This window comes from Heterodontus francisci, unplaced genomic scaffold, assembly GCF_036365525.1.
Source record: "Heterodontus francisci isolate sHetFra1 unplaced genomic scaffold, sHetFra1.hap1 HAP1_SCAFFOLD_890, whole genome shotgun sequence".
Taxonomy (NCBI): domain Eukaryota; kingdom Metazoa; phylum Chordata; class Chondrichthyes; order Heterodontiformes; family Heterodontidae; genus Heterodontus; species Heterodontus francisci.
This window is the reverse complement of record NW_027142207.1, coordinates 254320-275100: the sequence shown is the minus strand read 5'-3', so window position 1 is coordinate 275100 and position 20781 is coordinate 254320. Positions and strand designations below refer to the sequence as shown.

Below are 20781 nucleotides of genomic sequence, written 5' to 3'. Positions count from 1 at the left end.
TCTCCCTCAGCACTGACCCTCCGACAGCGCGGCGCTCCTCAGCACTGACCCTCCGACAGCGCGGCGCTCCCTCAGCACTGACCCTCCGACAGCGCGGCGCTCCCTCAGCACTGACCCTCCGACAGCGCGGCGCTCCCTCAGCACTGACCCTCCGACAGCGCGGCGCTCCCTCAGCACTGACCCTCCGACAGCGCGGCGCTCCCTCAGCACTGACCCTCCGACAGCGCGGCGCTCCCTCAGCACTGACCCTCCGACAGCGCGGCGCTCCCTCAGCACTGACCCTCCGACAGCGCGGCACTCCCTCAGCACTGACTCTTCACCCTTCCTCCTCCCTGCTTGCAGTTACAGTACTCACGAAGCTGGTCGTTCCTGACGCAAGTCAATGGCATAAACCACGGCATCTTCGCCAGCGGACAGGAAAGTACAGGGAGAGTCAGGCTCCAGCGCCAGCTGGAAAAACAAGGGGAGACAAGTTGGTGACAGGGGGTCAGGGCTGCTACCGCTCAGTCCCTTAGAGTGCTGACCCTCTCCCTTAGGCCCAACCCTGCCTGGTAGCTCCCATTCACCATCCCTCCCTCGAATTCTACCTCAGGCCATAAGGACTGAGCAGCCAATTGGGTGGGAGGGAGAAATTGGGCCACAATGCCTCACATGGCCGAATAGCCCACAAAAATTGTCAACCTGGACAAGTGCAGGGGAGGGGGGGGGGGGGAGGCGCGGTGGAGGGCAGGAGGGAATGAAGGAAGGAGTGTCCTTTACGGCACAGGAAGCAGCTATTCAGCCCTTTGAGTCCATGCTAGCTCGCCGCACAGCAATCCAGTCAGTCCCACTCCCCTGCTCAATTCCGGTAACCCTGCAAGTTTATTTCCCTCAGGTCCCCATCCAGTTTCCTTTGAAATCATTGATGGTCTCGGTTTCCACCACCCCCATGGGCAGTGAGTTCCAGCTCATTATCACTCGCTGTGTAAAAACGTTCTTCCTCACATCCCGCTACATCTCTTGCCCAAAACCTTAAAGCGGTGTCCCTAAGTCCTTGTATCTTTTGTCAGTGCGTGAACAGTGTCTCCTTGTCTAACTCTGTCAGACCTCCCCTCCGCCCCAAGGAGAAAGCAGGAACCAGCCCCCGAGACACAGCACCTACCTTGTGAGCAGAGCCTTTGTGCTGGGCCACCCGCTTCGTGGACTTGCAACACTCGGTGGCAGAGAGTTCAGCGATGCGGATCTGACCGTCACGGGCACACATGGCCAGCGTCGAGTCCCGCTGTTCGGCAGGAACTTGGCCTGGAGTGTGGAGAGAAAGCGGGAGAGCGGGCGGGGAGAGAGGAGGAGAAGAGATATCAGTCAATCGCACACTTAGAGTGTCATCCTTACCCTGCTGAATAAACACTGACTCTGTACAGTTACACAGTGAGTAATCCTTACCCTGAATAAACACTGACTGCACAGTTACACAGTGAGCGATCCTTACCCTGCTGAATAAACACTGACTCTGTACAGTTACACAGTGAGTGATCCTTACCCTGCTGAATAAACACTGACTCTGCACAGTTACAGTGAGTGATCCTTACCCTGAATAAACACCGACTCTGTACAGTTACACAGTGAGCGATCCTTACCCTGCTGAATAAACACTGACTCTGTACAGTTAGTGAGTGATCCTTACCCTGAATAAACACCGACTCTGTACAGTTACACAGTGAGCGATCCTTACCCTGCTGAATAAACACTGACTCTGCACAGTTACAGTGAGTGATCCTTACCCTGAATAAACACCGACTCTGTACAGTTACACAGTGAGCAATCCTTACCCTGCTGAATAAACACTGACTCTGCACAGTTACAGTGAGTGATCCTTACCCTGAATAAACACCGACTCTGTACAGTTACACAGTGAGTGATCCTTACCCTGCTGAATAAACACTGACTCTGTACAGTTACACAGTGAGTGATCCTTACCCTGCTGAATAAACACTGACTCTGTACAGTTACACAGTGAGTGATCCTTACCCTGCTGAATAAACACTGACTCTGTACAGTTACACAGTGAGTGATCCTTACCCTGCTGAATAAACACTGACTCTGTACAGTTACACAGTGAGTGATCCTTACCCTGCTGAATAAACACTGACTCTGTACAGTTACACAGTGAGTGATCCTTACCCTGCTGAATAAACACTGACTCTGTACAGTTACACAGTGAGTGATCCTTATCCTGCTGAATAAACACGGACGCTGTCCAGTTAAACCGTGAGTAACCCATACACTGAATACTGTGGGCAGTTCTCTCCCTCGGTATTATTCCTTGCTCATTCAAATCTGCCCTTATCACTCCTCTCAGCAAAACTAACCCTTAATCCCTTCGACCTTGCAAACTACCGCCACTTCTCCAAAAACTTGAACATGTTGTCACCTCCCAAACCCGCTCCCAACTTTCCCGGAACACCACGTTTCCGCCCCTGCCACAGTACAGAAACCGCTCTCAAAGTGACAAATGACATCCGATGTGACTGTGACAAAGGTAAACCTTCCCTCCTCGTCCTTCTCGACCTGTCTGCAGCCATTGACGTGGTTGACCACACTATCCTCCTCCAACACCTCTCCACTTGTCGTCCAGCTGGTGGGACTGCTCTCACCTGGTTCCGTTCCTATCTGTGATAATCACAGCCAGAGAACCACTTGCAATGGCTTCACCTCCTGTTCCCACTCCGTTACCTCTGGTGTCTCCCAAGGATCAATCCTTAGCTCCCTCCTATTTCTCATCTACATGCTGCCCCTCAGCCACATCATCCAAAAACACAGCGTTAGTTTCCACAAGTATACTGATAACACCTAGTCTACCGCACCACCACCTCTCTCGACTGTGTAAATTATCAGTCTGCTTGTCTAAAATCCAGTACAGGATGAGCAGTAATATTACTCCCATTAAATATTTGGAAAACTGAAGCCATTATTTTCAGTCCCCGCTCCAAACTCCATTCCAAGCTACCGACTCCATCCCTCTCCCTGGCAACTGAGACACTAAATCAGACTCTCTGCAATTTTGCTGTCACATTTGACCCCGAGATGAGCTTCCCACCACATACCCACACCATGACTAAGGTTGCTCATTTCCACCCCCCCAAACATTGCTTCACTCTGCCCGTCTTCTGCTGCTGAAACCCGCATTCATTCCTTCGTGACCTCCAGACTTGACTATTCCAGCCGACTCCCTGGCTGGTCTCCCACATGCTCGAATCTGGAGGACATCCAAAACTCTCCTGTCCTCTGTGCCCAAACACACACCAAGCCCGGTTCCCCCATCATCCCTGTGCTCACTGACCAACACTGCCTCCAGGCCTTGATTTTAAAATGCTCCACCATGTCCCAAAATCTCTCCATGGCCTCGCCCCTCTAACCTCCTCTAGCCCGTACAACGCTCCCCATCTCTGTAACCTCCTCCAGCCCCTACAACCCTCCCCATCTCTGTAACCTCCTCCAGCCCCTACAACCTCCCCATCTCTGTAACCTCCTCCAGCCCCTACAACCCTCCCCATCTCTGTAACCTCCTCCAGCCCCTACAACCTTCCCTATCTCTGTAACCTCCTCCAGCCCCTACAACCCTCCCCATCTCTGTAATCTCCTCCAGCCCCTACAACCCTCCCTATCTCTAATCTCCTCCAGCTCCTACAACCCTCCCTATCGCTGTAATCTCCTACAGCCCTGACATATGAATTAGGAACAGAGTAGGCCATTCAGCCCCTCGAGCCACCTCCGCCATTCAACAAGATCATGGCTGATGTGTTTCTGTCTCGAATTCCACACTCCCATCTACTCTTTGATTCCCTGGCTAACAGGAATCTACCTACCTCTGCCTTAAAAATATTCAATGACCCCACCTCCACCACCTTCTGAGGCAGAGACCCAAAGTCGTAAAACCCTCAGGAAAAGATTTATCCTCGTAAGTCCTAAAAGGGTGACTCCTAATTTTAAAACATTGCTCCCCAGTTGTGGACTCACCCACAAGAGGAAGCATCCATTCCACATCCACCTTGTCAAGACCGGTCAGGATCTTATAAACTTCAATCAAGTCTCCCCTCGCTCTAAACTCTAGTGAAAACAAACCCAGTCTGTCCAACCTTTCCTCATAAGACAACCTGCTCATTCCAGGTTATTAGTCTAGTAAACCTCCTCTGAACCGCCTCCAATGCATTTATATCCTTCCTTAAATAAAGGAGACCAAAACTGCACACAGTATTCAAGATGTGGTCTCACCAATGCCCTGTATAACTGAAGCATAACATCCTTACTTTTATTTTCAATTCCTCTCGTAATAAAGGATAGCATTCCATTAGCCTTCTTTATCACTTGCTGTGCCTGCATACTAACGTTTTGTGACTCATGCACTAGGACAACTAGATCCCTCTGCACCTCGGAATTCTACAGTCATTCTCCGTTTAAGTAATACTCTGCTTTTTTTACTCTTCCTGCCAAAGTGAACAAATTCACATTTTCCCACATTATACTCCATCTGCCAGATCTTTGCCCACTCCCTCAACCTATCTATATCGGTCTGCAACCTCCTTATGTGAGTCTAACATCAGTGGTACGGAAACTATTGGAAAAAATTCTGAGGGACAGGATTAATCTCCACTTGGAGAAGCAGGGATTAATCAGGGATAGTCAGCATGGCTTTGTCAGGGGGAGATTGTGTCTAGCAAACTTGATTGAATTTTTTAGGAGGTGACTAGATGTGATGATGAGGGTAAAGCAGTTGATGTAGTCTACATGGACTTCAATAAGGCTTTTGATAAGGTCCCGCATGGGAGATTGGTTAAGAAGGTAAGAGCCCATGGGATCCAGGGCACTTTGACAAATTGGATCCAAATTGGCTTAGTGGCAAGAGGCAGAGGGTGATGGTCGAGGGTTGTTTTTGCGAGTGGAAGCCTGTGACCAGTGGTGTACCACAGGGATCGGTGCTGGAACCCTTGCTGTTTGTAGTGTACATTAATGATTTAGACGTGAATATAGGAGGTACGATCAGTAAGTTTGCAGAGGACACGAAAATTGGTGGTGTCATAAATAGTGAGGAGGAAAGCCTTAGATTACAGGACGATATAGATGGGCTGGTCAGATGGGCGGAGCAGTGGAAAATGGAATTTAATCCTGAGAAGTGTGAGGTGATGCATTTTGGAGGACTAACAAGGCAAGGGAATATACAATGGATGGTAGGACCATAGGAAGTACAGAAGGTCAGAGAGACCTTGGTGTACTTGTCCATAGATCACTGAAGGCAGCAACACAGGTAGATAAGGTGGTTAGGAAGGCATATGGGATACTTGCCTTTATTAGCAGAGGCACAGAATATAAGAGCAGGGAGGCTATGATGGAGCTGTATAAAACACTAGTTAGGCCACAGCTGGAGTAATGTGTGCAGTTCTGGTCACCACACTATAGGAAGGATGTGATTGCACTGGAGAGGGTAAAGAGGAGATTCACCAGGATGTTGCCTGGGCTGGAGCATTTCAGCTATGAAGAGAGACTGGATAGACTAGGGTTGTTTTCCTTAGAGCAGAGAAGGCTGAGGGGGGACCTGATTGAGGTATACAAACTTATGAGGGCCATAGATAGGGTAGATAGGAAGAAACTTTTTCCCTTAGCGGAGGGGTCAATAACCAGGGGGCATAGATTTAAGGTAAGGAACAGGAGGTTTAGAGGGGATTTGAGGAAATTTTTCTTCACCCAGAGAGTGGTTGGAATCTGGAACACACTGCCTGAAGAGGCGGGTAGAGGCAGGAACCCTCACAACATTTAAGAAGTATTTAGATGAGCACTTGAAACGCCATAGCATACAAGGCTACGGGCCAAGTGCTGGTAAATGTGATTAGAATAGATAGGCTTGACGGCCGGCGTGGACACGATGGGCCGAAGGGCCTGTTTCTGTGCTATATAACTCTGACTCCTCATAACATACTTTCCTACTTATCTTTGCGTCACCTGCAAATTTAGCTACCATGCCATCGCTCCCTCATGTAGGTCATTGATATAAATTGTATAAAGTTCAGGCCCCAGCACAGACCCCTGTGTGACTCCACTCGTCACATCCTGCCACTCAGAAAAGGACCCATTTATGCACACTCTGTTGCCAGCCAGCCAATCTGCTATCCATGCTAATATGTTACCCCCTACAGTATGAGTGCCTACTTTGCACAATAACCTTTTATGTGGCACCTTGTCAAATGCCTTCTGGAAATCCAAGTACGGTAGGTCAACGGGCTGCCCTTTATCCACAGCGCATGTTACCCCTTCAAAGAACTCCAATAAATTGGTTAAACACGATTTCCCTTTCACAAAACACTGCCGACTATTCCGGATTAGCTTGAGTTTTTCCTAAGTGCCCAGCTATAGCCTCCTTAATGATCGATTCTAACACCTTCCCCACGGCAGATGTCAAGCTAACTGGCCTATAGTTACCGGTTTTCTGCCTCCCCCCACCTTCTTTAATAGAGGGGTTATATTTGCTACTTTCCAGTCTGATGGAACCTTTCCAGAATCCAGAACATTTTGAAAAATTAACACCAACGCCTCTACTACCTCATTAGCCACCTCTTTTAAGACCCTGGGATGAAGCCCATCAGGACCCGGAGACTTATCAGCCCACAGCTCCATCAGTTTGGTCAGTACCGCTTCCCTGGTGATTGTAATTTCACCAAGTTCCTCTCTTCCTTCCACCTCCTGATTTACAGCTATTACTGGAATGTTTTTTGTATCCTCTATCGTGAAGACAGAAGCAAAATATTTGTTCATTTCATCCGCCATTTCCTTACTAACTACTATTAAATCCCTATTCTCACCCCTAGAGGACCAACACTCACTACACATAGTCTTTTCCTTTTTAAATACCTGTAGTAACTCTGGCTATCTGTTTTTACATTTCTAGCTAGCTTCCTCTCATACTCCAATTTCTTTCTCCCGATGAACCTTTTAGTCATTCTCTGCCATTCTTTACGTTCTGACCAATCATCTGACCTGCCACTCATCTTTGCACAAATATATGCTTTTTCCTCAAGTTTAATGCTTTCCTTAACTTTAGGAAACCACGGATGGTGGCTCCTCCCGTAAGAGTTTTTCTTTATAGTAGGAATATATTTATTGAGTATTCTGAAATATCCCCTTAAATGTCTGCCACTGCTTCTCTAATGATCTATCTCCTAGCCTAGTAACCCAGTTCACTTCTGCTAGCTCAGCTTTCATGCCCACACGGCTGTCCTTATTTAAATTTAAAATACTAGTCTTAGACCCACTCTTCTCTTTCAAACTGGATGTAAAATTCAATCATATTGTGATCACTGCTACCTAGAGATGCCTTTACTCTGAGGTCATTAATTAATCCTGGCACATTACACAAAACCAAGTCTAATATAACCTGCTCTCTGGTTGGTTCCAGAATGTGCTGCTCTGAGAAACTATCTCGAAAGAATTCTGATCTTCCAGGCTACTATTGCCAATCTGCTTTTCCCAGTTTATATCCCATATTCCTACCACATCCCCACCTGTCCTTCTATTGCCCTACCACCTACCTATACTAGGGGCAATTTATAATGGCCAATTTACCTATCAACCTGCAAGTCTTTGGCTGTGGGAGGAAACCGGAGCACCCGGAGGAAACCCACGCAGACACAGGGAGAACTTGCAAACTCCACACAGGCAGTACCCAGAATTGAACCCGGGTCGCTGGAGCTGTGAGGCTGCGGTGCTAACCACTGCGCCGCCCATATTTTCAATTCCTCTCGTAAAAGGAAAGCATTCCATTAGCCTTCTTTATTACTTGCTGTACCTGCATACTAACTTTTGGTGACTCATGCACTAGAATACCTAGATCCCTCTGCACCTTTGAGCTCTGCAGTCGTCCTGCATTTAAGGAATACTCTGCTTTTTTGATTCTTCCTGCCAAAGTGAACAACCCTCCCTACCTCTGTAACCTCCTCCAGCCCCTACAACCTTATCTCCAACTTCCTCCAGGCCGTACAACTCTCTCTGTCTCTGTAACCTCCCCAGACCCCATCAAACCTCCGTCTCTGTACATTCTTCCAGCCCCTAGAACCCTCCGAGATCTCTGCGCTCCTCCAATTAAGGACTCTTGAACATTCCCGGATTTCCATCACTCCACTATTGGCGGCCGTAGCTTCAGCTGCCTGGGCCCCAAGTTCTGGAATTCCCTCCCTAAACCTCTCCACCTCTCTCTCTCTCCTCCTTTAGCATGCTCCTTAAAATCTCCATCTTTGAAGAAGGATTTGGTCACCTGTTCCTAATATCCCCTGAAGTGGCTTGATCTGTCTTTTAATGTGGGATCCTGTTTTATTAAAGGCACTATGTAAATGCAATTGTTATTGTCAGATAAACACTGACTTGCAGTGGTTAGCACCGCAGCCTCACAGCTCCAGCGACCCGGGTTCGATTCTGGGTACTGCCTGTGTGGAGTTTGCAAGTTCTCCCTGTGACCGCGTGGGTTTCCACCGGGTGCTCCGGTTTCCTCCCACAGCCAAAGACTTGCAGGTTGATTGGTTAATTGACCATTGTAAATTGCCCCCAGTGTAGGTAGGTGGTAGGAGAATTGTGGGGATGTGGTAGAGAATATGGGATTATACTACTAGGATAATGGGTGGTTGATGGTCGGCACAGACTTGGTGGGCCGAAGGGCCTGCTTCAGTGCTGTATCTCTAAATAAATAAATAAAATAAATAAACTAAATAAATTACTCTGTAGTTACACAGCGAGCGATCCTTACCCTGCTGAATAAACACTGACTCTGTACAGTTACACAGTGAGCGATCCTTACCCTGCTGAATAAACACTGACTCCGTACAGTTACACAGTGAGTGTTCCTTACCCTGCTGAATAAACACTGACTCCGTACAGTTACGCAGTGAGCGATCCTTACCCTGCTGAATAAGCACTGACTCTGTACAGTTACACAGTGAGTGTTCCTTACCCTGCTGAATAAACACTGACTCTGTACAGTTACACAGTGAGTGATCCTTACCCTGCTGAATAAGCACTGACTCTGTACAGTTACAGTGAGTGTTCCTTACCCTGCTGAATAAGCACTGACTCTGTACAGTTACACAGTGAGTGATCCTTACCCTGCTGAATAAACACTGACTCTGTACAGTTACACAGTGAGTGATCCTTACCCTGCTGAATAAACACTGACTCTGTACAGTTACACAGTGAGTGATCCTTACCCTGCTGAATAAACACTGACTCTGTACAGTTACAGTGAGTGGTCCTTACCCTGCTGAGCTTAGACTGCGACTCTGCAGTGCCGCCACCACCTGGTGGGAGGTCAGAACAGCCAGCACCAGAAACAGCTCACCTGAAAGACATTGCTCTTGTGCCCGCTGTCAAACTCGAGGGCGGGCTTTCGCCGGGCCCAGTCCCAGATGACCACCTTGAGGTCATCACTGCCGCTGGCGAGCCAGGTTCCGCGGCGGTTGAAGTGCAGCGTGTTGACGCAGCCGGCGTGACGCTCCAGGCTGTGCTGCAGGCGCATGCGCTCCACAAAGGTGCGGGCGCCGCACGCCCGGTACATGAAGGCACGGGGGTCCCGGCCGATCTCCCGGCCGCCCAGGGCCGGGGCGGCGCACCAGTTGGGCGGGGGCAGGGCGGCCACCTCCGAGTGGACCCAGCGCTCCAGTGCCGCCTCCTCCTCCGACGAGTCACGCTCATGCGCGGGCTGGCTTGCCCTCTTGGGCCCCCGGCGGCGCCGGCGGGGCGTCTCCTGGCTGCTATCCTCCATCTTGCTCTCCTCTGCCTCCTCCTCCTCCTCATCCTCCTCCTCCTCCTCGTCCTCGTCCACAATGGAGTAGGTGCCCGTGTCATCCAGCGAGTCCGAATCCCGCTCGTCCGAGCTCTCCTTGTCCGTCCCGCGCCTGCTGCCGTCCCCGACGCCTCTCCGACGGCCTCCCTCCTCCTCATCCTCCGCCATATGCTCGTCCCCCGTCAGGCTCAGGCTGAGGCTCAAATCTGACGCTTCCACCTCGATGCCAGACGAGGTCTCGCGGGCCTCTTCGGTGTCCTCAGGGCTACTGGACAGGCTGCCTGCAGAGAGGTCAGGGGTCGGTGGTGGTGGTGGGGGAGGGGGGCGGGAAAGAAAAAAAAAAGGAGAGAGAAACACAAAGGTTAAATTGACGGCGCCACGCTCCCTCGGCCTAGATTCTGCGCTCGAGTCCCTGGAGGCAGACTCGAACCTGCAACATTCGGACTTCCGAGGCGAGAGGGACAACCTGCTGAACAACGGGCGACGAGGGCCCACGGAGGCATTTGCAAATTTTAAAAAGGCGAGAACTTTAAAATCGCGGCCAAAAACCAAGAGAAAGCCGGGGCACGCTCGGCCCGGCCTGCGACAGGAGAAACAGTCAGCCTCCTGGGTCGAGAACTTGTCATCAGAATTGGGAACCGTTCGCGACGTGGCAGGCCTTGGGCAAGTTAGGAGAGTGAGGGGGGGGGGGGGAGAAGGTCTGCAACTGGGCTGAAGACAGGACAGAGGAAACGACAGAAAAGGGACGGGGCTGCCGGAGACGGTGATGGGAGCACCGGACGGCCGGTAACGCAGGGAGCGGCAATCACCTACCGTTCCTGAAGTCAGGCTTCAGGTCCAACTCATCGCCCCTGTCCCCCATCTTGCCAACTGTCTCAAGACGATCCACCGTTTGCCAGAGCCTGAATGTCAAAGAGAGAACAGAATGAGGACGACACAGGAACAGGATGAGGCCGCTCAGCACCCACCTCACGAGCCTGTTACACAGGAACAGGAGGAGGCCATTCAGCCCCACTGACTGCACTGAATCATTTTTTAAAAGTACTTGACGCTAGCCGAAACATTCCAATCGCAGTGACAGCACTCGCCACCAGGCCTCAGCTCAAGCCGACAGCAACCTCTGGAGTCCGTCTACGCGGAGATAAACCTGGGAAACAAAGATGCTGCCTGCAATTCTACACTTCCCCCATAGGGTGCGCTGTTGAGACACCACCCTCCCCAGCAATTAGAAATCACTGATCTGAAGACGACTTTACCGGGTATGTGATTACGCCGTAAAAACCCTTGAAATGGTATCACCTTGCCAAATAAGGCGTCACTGGGTTTCGAAACAGCGGACCATATTCATTAGTTACCACTGAACAGCCTCTCTGGCCCTGAAAGACTTGTTTTTAGATTTACAGAATGTCAAAGTTCCTTCAAAAAAAGATACTGAGCATCCACAGCCCTCTGGGGTAGAGAATTCCAAAGATTCATCACCCTCCTCATCCCAGTCCAAAACAGCCAACCCCTTATTCTCAGCATCTCATCATAGATCAATCCAATCAATGCCAGTCCCCAAACCCCACCCCCCCCCCAAACCCTGTAGTCCTGCAAGTTTATTTCCCTCAAGTGCCCACCCAATTCCCTTTTGAAATTATTAATTTTCTTTGCTTCTACCACCCTCGTGGGCAGCAAGTTCCAGGTCATTATCACTCGCTCTGGAAAAAAGTTACTCCTCACATCTCCTTCCCAAAACCTTCAATCTGTGCCCCCTAATCCTTGTACCATCAGCTAATGAGAACAGTGATTCCTTGTCTAACTTATGTAAACTAGTCATAATCTTGTACACCTGTCAAATTTCCCTCAATCTCCTCTGCTCCAAGGAGAACAACCCCAGCTTCTCCAACCTAACAGTAACTAAAATCCCTCATCCCAGGAACCATTCTGGTAAATCTCTGCACCCTCACATCCTTCCTAAAGAGTGGTGACCCGAACTGGACACAATACTGCACTAGGGGCCTTAGATAGAGCTTTATAAAAGGTTCAGCATAACTTCCCTACTTTTGTACTCAATGCCTCTATTTATGAAGCCCAAGATCCCGTCTGCTTTACTAACCACTCTCTCAATATGTCCTGCTACCTTCAAAGATCGATGCACATACACCCCCAGGTCCCTCGGTCCCTGCACACTCTTTAGAACTGGACCATTAACTCGATATTGCCTCTCCCTACCCCTTCTGTCAAAATACATCACCTCACACTTGTCAGTATTAAACTCCATCTGCCACTTGTCCAGTAAGGGGGGGGGGGGGTGGAAATAGCCTCCCAGTATCTACGCTGTCAAACCCTCGGAGGATTTTATACATTTCAATCAGATCGCATCTCATTCTACTGATCTCCACAGAATATCAGCCCTCTCACTCCAGGAACTTTTAGAGAATCGATTCACACACTTACAGTATTAGAAAACACAGCTGATGTAAATTCAGGGTAAGAAAATACAGCCCATTACAAAATCATTCATAAAGTTTTCACAAGACATTTCAAACATCTTAGGCCTCAACACAATTTGCAATACTGCAGTCAACATTCTCCAATTGCTGCAGAGGGATTTAATAAACATTGTTATCCCGAGAAATAACAGAACAGGGACCCTTTCTAAAGGCTGAAAAGCTCCAAACAGCGGGAGAACCAAAGTGCCTTGAGAATTCAGTACAGAGACTGCCAAATCCTTGTTAACAAGTACAGAAAATAATCAAACAGGGCTGACAGAATTCTGCCTTCATACCTAGAGGGCAAGAACACATGGGGATAAATTTCATGCTCCCGCTACACTGTCCCCATCAAACACTCCCAGGACAGGTACAGTACGGGGGTTAGATACAGAGTAAAGCTCCCTCTACACTGTCCCCATCAAACACTCCCAGGACAGGTACAGTACGGGGGTTAGATACAGAGTAAAGCTCCCTCTACACTGTCCCCATCAAACACTCCCAGGACAAGTACAGTACGGGGGTTAGATACAGAGTAAAGCTCCCTCTACACTGTCCTCATCAAACACTCCCAGGACAGGTACAGTACGGGGGTTAGATACAGAGTAAAGCTCCCTCTACACTGTTCCCCCATCAAACACTCCCAGGACAGGTACAGTACGGGGGTTAGATACAGAGTAAAGCTCCCTCTACACTGTCCCCATCAAACACTCCCAAGGCAGATTGATAAGTGACATCCCCTCCTCCTGGTCAAACGTCCTCTGCAGCCTCTCGACATCTTTGTTAAAAAGCCTGGTATCCAGAATTGTCCAGCAGAGGCCCAAATGATGGCCGGTAAAGTGCTCGCAGAAACTTTCTTCCATTTTCTATTTCTCGATTTGTAAATCCACCGCAAAGCAACTCCCAACCAGAATTTAAAAAAAAAAAAAAATCCAGCAACTCCGCTGTTCTCTTAAAGTAAAAAAAGTAACTTGACAGGTCCTGCAAGTAGGCGGTTAAGCAACACGCGCTGAAGGTGATCAGATTTACCTGCTTCCGAGCAGATTCCTTTCCCTGCGAAAGGTAAAAAAAAACATTGCAGTTACTAACGGAGGCGAAGGATGGGGGCAACGAGACAGCACAAGGGCTCACCTCATGCAGCAAAACAGAACAGTCAGCGTTCACCGGCTCCCGGACGCGCCTCGCCCTCTGAACAGAGCGAACTCTAAGAGTGCGCGGGACAGACGAGAGACGCAGCGCCAACCGGCGACACCGACCGTCACAGTTTAGCCGCACCCCCCCCCCCCCCCAAAACCGGGCAACACCGTTTCCCGACGGACGAAGACTCGCGGGGGGCCCAAAAAAGCACGACCCCGCCAACCGCCCTCCCCTGGCGGCGCTCCCCCGGACGACAGAGGGAGCTACGGTGCCCGGCCTCCTGCGAAAGGTTGGGAGCGCCAAGCATCCAGCCCCCCTCCCCATCCATGCCACACGCCGCCAGGCCGCGAAGGCATTGCGGGGACCAATGGCAGAACTTACCCTTCCTCACCCGGTTAGAGTAGATGTTGCCCCATTATACCCTCAGCTCTCCCCTCCCCCACCCCCTCCAGCACCCTCACTCTTTCTATCAGGCTTGGGTATCTATATTAGATATATATTTTTTTTCTTTTATAAAATGTTTTGTTTGCTTTCTGGAAGGTGGGGAGGCCCTCAGGACTGGCCAGCAGCAGCTTCTCTTGTTGTTGTTGTTGTTGTGCCTCTTCCCTCCGCCGCCATCTTGGTTTTGGGGCTTCCTCCTCCTCCTCCCCCCGACAGGACATTGTCCGCCCCAGCTGCCAATAAAGTTGAGTGACAGCGGAGGTGGGGGGGGCGGCGCGGGGCAAGCGCCCCGCACCAAGATGGCTGCCTCCCGCCGTCACTTCCGGCACATCCCAAATACTTAAAACTTCGCAATTAAAAGCAAAACGAAAAAAAAAAATCAAACCGCTTCCAGCTCCGAGCAGATATATATATATATATAAATAAATATAAAAGATCCGCCCGGCGAGACCGGTGGGGGAAAGAAACCTCGAGACGTTCGTCTCCCCAACGGTCGCCACGGCTTCCGGTCGCCATCTTGCCTTCCCCCACAGCCTCACATATTTAAAAAACATTTCTCCGCTTTATAATCGTAATAAACCGCACCTATCGTGCCCGATTGTTTTTTTAAACTGTAATTATATTCTGAAAGTCGTATTTTCATAGTCGTTCAACTTTTAGTTGTTGCCTGGACGGTGGGTGAGGTCACTTCCTGGTACTGGCGCCGCCATCTTTGATCAGGGCACGTAGGCGCCGCCATCTTTGATCAGGCCAAGTAGGCGCCGCCATCTTTGATCAGGCCAAGTAGGCGCCGCCATCTTTGATCAGGGCAAGTAGGCGCCGCCATCTTTCCTGCCCCCCCCCTCCCCCCTTGCTGCCTGTCAATCAACTTTATTGGCACAAACACCTCCAACACTTTATTTGTTGACACTCCCGCTCAACAACGTACACCATATACATGAGTTATTTTTCAATCCTTCACCTTAAACTTCACGACGGTGGTCACACGCGTTCAGGAATAAAATACTGTAGCAAGACGCAGGAGCAAATAGACCACTTGCAGGTTGACATCACTTCCCGTCCACCGGGAAGCCGCCATCTTTGATTCTCCCCTTGGCTGGAAAATATTCGTTCCTTCGAACAAGAGGAGCTCCAAGGATTGACTTTGCTGCAATGCACTTTTACCCACTCCAATTTTAACATTCTCTCCGCTTAATTTTGTCTGGGAACCCCCATTTGCATACAGCATTCGGGAAAAAAATGAACAAATGCCAATTTGCTCTGGAGGCCTTTTGCCCTCCTAACGGCTTCAAGGAGCCGAACGACCTCTTCTGTGAACTCTGCACACCTCCAACTCCAGCTTCTTGCGCATCCCCCCGATTGGCGTCACTCCAACATTGGCAGCGTACCTTCAGCTGCCTTGGCACCTAAATTGTGCTATTCCCTCCCTAAAACTCTCCATATCTCTCTCTCTCCCTCCTTTAAAATGCTCCTTAAAACCTCCCTCTTTGGTCAAAGGTGCCACCTAAATAAATATTGTTCCTGTTCCTAATGTTACAAACTAGGGAGCCTAAATGGCCCTTCCTGTTCCCAATGTTAGAAACAAGAGGGATTGAAATGGCCTCCTCCTCTTCCTGTGCAATGGGATAGGGTGGGTGGTAAAGAGAGGGCAGGGGAAGACAACTGGGACCACAGAGCACACAACCGACAGCAAACAACTCAGTAACCATTCCAGTTATCCAGTCCCCAAGCCTCAAACACTGAGAGGGGTCTATTGAAGGCTCAATGCACATAGAGCAAAGAGAACAGAACAAACAGCTCAACACTTATGAACTTACCTCTGTCCCTCTCACACCATCATCAAGCCTCCATCTGCCAAACAGCTTTCAGCCCAACTGAGAGAGAGCAGACTCATTCAACACAATGTGATTGGTCCATTGTCACATGACTCCCCCTCCCCCAGTCCCAACTTCCTGACCCCTGCCAAAAAAGAGTTGCACTTCACATTGGGGCAAAAGACACAGTTGGGTCATTTGATAAGGTGCTACAGAAAAGATTGTTGTACAAAGTAGAAGCTCATGGTGTAGGGGGTAACACATTAGCATGGATAGAAGATTGGCTGGCTGGCAGAAAACAGAGAGTATGCAGAAATGGGTCCTTTTCTGATTAGCAGGATGTGACGAGTGGAATCCCGCTGGATGGGGCAGAATTTGTAAGAAGCATCCAGGAGGGCTTCTTGAAACAATATGTAGATAGTCCAACTAGGGATGGGGCCATTCTGGACCTGGTATTGGGGAATGAGCCCAGCCAGGTGGTTGAAGTTTCAGTAGGGGAGCATTTCGGGAACAGTGACCATAACTCCATTTATATCAATGACTTAGATGAGGGGAGTGATGGCATGGTAGCTAAATTTGCAGATGATGCAAAGATAGATAGGAAAGGAGGTTGCAGACCAATAAAGATAGGTTGAGTGAATGGGCAAAAATTTGGCAGATGGCGTATAATGTGGGAAAATATGAAGTTGTTCACTTTGGCAGGAAGAATAAAAAAGCTGAGTATTACAGATGGGACATGTACAAGAAGGACAGGTTGCATCTAAACTGGAGGGGCAGAGGGGGTGGGAACCAGAGGTCAGCAGGTGAAATAAATGAGGGGGAACTAGTGAATAAGGCCAGTAAGACTAAGAGGAAGAGCAGGCAGGGAGATGTTGCGGAGAACAGCGGGACTGGTGGTCTGAAGTGCATTTGTTTCAATGCGAGAAGTATAACAGGTAAGGCAGATGAACTTAGAGCTTGGATTAGTACTTGGAACTATGATGTTGTTGCTATTACAGAGACTTGGTTGAGGGAAGGACAAGATTGTCAGCTAAATATTCCAGGATTTAGAAGCTTCTGGCGGGATAGAGGGGGATGTAAAAGGGGTGGGGGAGTTGCATTACTGGTTAAGGAGAATATCAGCTGTACTGCGGGAGGACACCTCAGAGGGGTCATGCAGCGAGGCAATATGGGTGGAGCTCAGGAATAGGAAGGGTGCAGTCACAATGTTGGGGGTTTTCTACAGGCCTCCCAACAGCCAGTGAGAGGTAGAGGAGCAGATATGTAGACAGATTTTGGAAAGATGTAAAGGTAACAGGGTTGTAGTGGTGGGTGATTTTAACTTCCCCTATATTAACTGGGACTCACTTAGTGCTAGGGGCTTGGATGGGGCAGAATTTATAAGGAGCATCCAGGAGGGCTTCTTGAAACAATACGTAGATAGTCCAACTAGGGATGGGGCCGTACTGGACCTGGCATTGGGAAATGAGCCCGGCCAGGTGGTCGAAGTTTCAGTAGGGGAGCATTTCGGGAACAGTGACCATAATTCCATAAGTTTTAAGGTACTTGTGGATAAGGATAAGAGTAGTCCTCGGGTGAAGGTGCTAAATTGGGGGAAGGCTAATTATAACAATATTAGGCAGGCACTGAAGAATTTAGATTGGGGGCGGCTGTTTGAGGGTAAATCAACATCTGACATGTGGGAGTCTTTCAGTTGATTAGAATCCAGGACCAGCATATTCCTGTGAGGAAGAAGGATAAGTTTGGCAAGTTTCGGGAAGCTTGGATAATACGGGATATTGTGAGCCTAGTCAAAAAGAAAAAGTAAGCATTCGTAAGGGCTGGAAGGCTAGGAACAGACGAAGCCCTTGAGGAATAGAAGGACAGTAGAAAGGAACTTAATCAAGGAGTCAGGAGGGCTAAAAGGGGTTATGAAAAGTCATTGGCAAACAGGATTAAGGAAAATCCCAAGGCTTTTAATATGTATATAAAAAGCAAGAGGGTAACGAGGGAAAGGGTTGGCCCACTCAATCACAGAGAAGGGAATCTATGTGTGGAGCCAGAGGAAATGGGCGAGGTACTAAATGAGTACTTTGCATCAGTATTTATTTATTTATTTAGTTAGAGATACAGCACTGAAACAGGCCCTTCGGCCCACCGAGTCTGTGCCGACCATCAACCACCCATTTATACTAATCCTACACTAATCCCATATTCCTGCCACATCCCCACCTTCCCTATATTCCCCTACCACCTACCTATATTCGGGGCAATTTATAATGGCCAATTTACCTATCAACCTGCAAGTCTTTGGCTGTGGGAGGAAACCGGAGCACCCGGAGAAAACCCACGCAGTCACAGGGAGAACTTGCAAACTCCGCACAGGCAGTACCCAGAATTGAACCCGGGTCCCTGGAGCTGTGAGGCTGCGGTGCTAACCACTGCGCCACTGTGCCGCCAAAGAGAAGGACTTGGTGGATGATGAATCTAGGGAAGGGAGTGTAGATAGTCTCAGTCATCTTATTATCAAAAAGGAGGAGGTCTTGCAAAGCATTAAGGTAGATAAGTCCCCAGGGCCTGATGGGATCTACCCCAGAATACTGAGGGAGGCAAGGGAAGAAATTGCTGGTGCCTTGACAGAAATCTTGGCATCCTCATTGGCTACAGGTGAGGTCCCAGAGGACTGGAGAATAGCCAATGTTGTTCCTTTGTTTAAGAAAGGTAGCAAGGATAATCCAGGAAATTACAGGCTGGTGAGCCTTACGTCAGTGGTAGGGAAATTATTGGAGAGGATTCTTCGGGACAGGATTTACTCCCATTTGGAAACAAATGGACTTATTAGCGAGAGGCAGCATGGTTTTGTGAAGGGGAGGTCGTGTCTTACTAATTTGATTGAGTTTTTTGAGGAAGTGACGAAGATGATTGATGAAGGAAGGGCAGTGGATGTTATCTATATGGACTTTAGTAAAGTCTTTGACAAGGTCCCTCATGGCAGACTGGTACAAAAGGCGAAGTCACACAGCATCAGAGGTGAGCTGGCAAGATGGATACAGAACTGGCTCGGTCATAGAAGACAGAGGGTAGCAGTGGATGGGTGTTTTTCTGAATGGAGGGCTGTGACTAGTGGTGTTCTGCAGGGATCAGTGCTGGGACCTTTGCTGTTTGTAGTATATATAAATGATTTGGAGGAAAATGTAGCTGGTCTGATTAGTAAGTTTGCGGACGACACAAAGGTTGGTGGAGTTGCGGATAATGATGAGGATTGTCAGAGGATACAGCAGGACATAGATCGGTTGGAGACTTGGGCGGAGAAATGGCAGATGGAGTTTAATCCGGACAAATGTGAGGTAATGCATTTGGAAGGTCTAATGCAGGTGGGAAGTATACAGTAAATGGCAGAACCCTTAGGAGTATTGACAGGCAGAGAGATCTGGGCGTACAGGTCAACAGGTCACTGAAAGTGGCAACGCAGGTGGATAAGGTAGTCAAGAAGGCATTCGGCATGCTTGTCTTCATCGGTCGGGGCATAGAGTATAAAAATTGGCAAGTCATGCTGCAGCTGTACAGAACCTTAGTTAGGCCACACTTAGAATATTGCGTACAATTCTGGTCGCCACACTACCAGAAGGATGTGGAGGCTTTGGAGAGGGTACAGAAGAGGTTTACCAGGATGTTGCCTGGTCTGGAGAGCATTAGCTATGAGGAGAGGTTGGATAAACTCGGATTGTTTTCACTGGAACGACGGAGATGGAGGGGCGACATGATAGAGGTTTACAAAGTTATGAGCGGCATGGACAGAGTGGATAGTCAGAAGCTTTTTCCCAGGGTGGAAGAGTCAGTTACTAGGGGACAGAGATTTAAGGTGAGAGGGGCAAAGTTTCGAGGGGATGTGCGAGGCAAGTTCTTTACACAGAGGGTGGTGAGTGCCTGGAACTTGCCGGGGGAGGTGGTGGAAGCAGGTACGATAGTGACGTTTAAGAGGCATCTTGACAAATACATGAATAGGATGGGAATAGAGGGATACGGACCCCGGAAGTGCAGAAGGTTTTAGTTTAGGCAGGCATCAAGATCGGCGCAGGCTTGGAGGGCCGAATGGCCTGTTCCTGTGCTGTACTGTTCTTTGTACTTAAAATGGAGAACGACTGCAGAATTCCAATGTGCAGAGGGATCTAGGTGTCCTGTTGCATGAGTCACAAAACGTTAGAGTGCAGGTACAGCAAGTAATAAAGAAGGCTAATGGAATGCTATCCTTTATTACGAGAGGAATTGAAAATAAAAGTAAGGATGTTATGCTTCAGTTATACAGGGCATTGGTGAGACCACATCTTGAATACTGTGTGCAGTTTTGGTCTCCTTTATTTAAGGAAGGGTGTAAATGCATTGGAGGCGGTTCAGAGGAGGTTTACTAGATTGATATATGCTTTGTCTTTCAACACACCATTAACATATTGTTTGCCTTTGCTCCACGCCCTTCTGGTCAGCTATTCTGTGATCTTGTCCGATCTGCACCTTCTCCTTTGTTATCTCTTGCCCCCCCCCCCCGCTTTACTTGCTTATAACCTTTAACATTTCTAATATTCGCCAGTTCTGAAGGGTCACTGACCCGAAACGTTAACTCTGCTTCTCTCTCCACAGATGCTGCCAGACCTGCTGAGTGTTTCCAGCATTTCTTGTCTTTATTTCAGATTTCCAGCATCCGCAGTATTTTGCTTTTAGTTTACTAGATTGATACCTGGAATGAGCGGGTTGTCTTTTGAGGAAAGGTTGGACAGACTGGGCTTGTTTTCACTGGAGCTTAGAAGAGTGAGGGGAGATTTGATTGAAATTTATAAGATCCTGAACGGTCTTGACAAGGTGAATGTGGAATGGATATTTCCTCTTGTAGGGGAGTCCAGAACTAGGGAGCACTGTTTTAAAATTAGGGGTCACCCTTTTAAGACGGAGATGAGGAGAAATCTTTTCTCTGAGGGTTGTGCCACTTTGGAATTCTCTGCCTCAGAAGGCGGGGGTCATTGAATATTTTTCAGGTGGAGGTAGAGAGGTTCCTGTTAGCCAGGGAATCAAAGGATAGATGGGAGTGTGGAATTCGAGACAGAAACACATCAGCCATGATCGTATTGAATGGTGGAGCGGGCTCGAG

The 20781-nt window shown here is 48.9% G+C and overlaps 1 protein-coding gene across 1 annotated transcript in view; it reads right to left on the bottom strand.

Moving 5' to 3' along the window:
* The window catches only part of dcaf8 (DDB1 and CUL4 associated factor 8), a 22371-nt gene extending 8023 nt beyond the window's left edge, over positions 1-14348 (bottom strand). The window contains 7 exon segments of the mRNA XM_068028397.1: positions 314-450; positions 1142-1260; positions 1263-1281; positions 9353-10077; positions 10610-10698; positions 13300-13323; positions 14317-14348. Coding sequence (XP_067884498.1) covers positions 314-450; positions 1142-1260; positions 1263-1281; positions 9353-10077; positions 10610-10658 — 1049 coding nt within the window. The 5' untranslated portion in view covers positions 10659-10698; positions 13300-13323; positions 14317-14348.
* Between the last annotated feature and the right edge of the window lie 6433 nt (positions 14349-20781).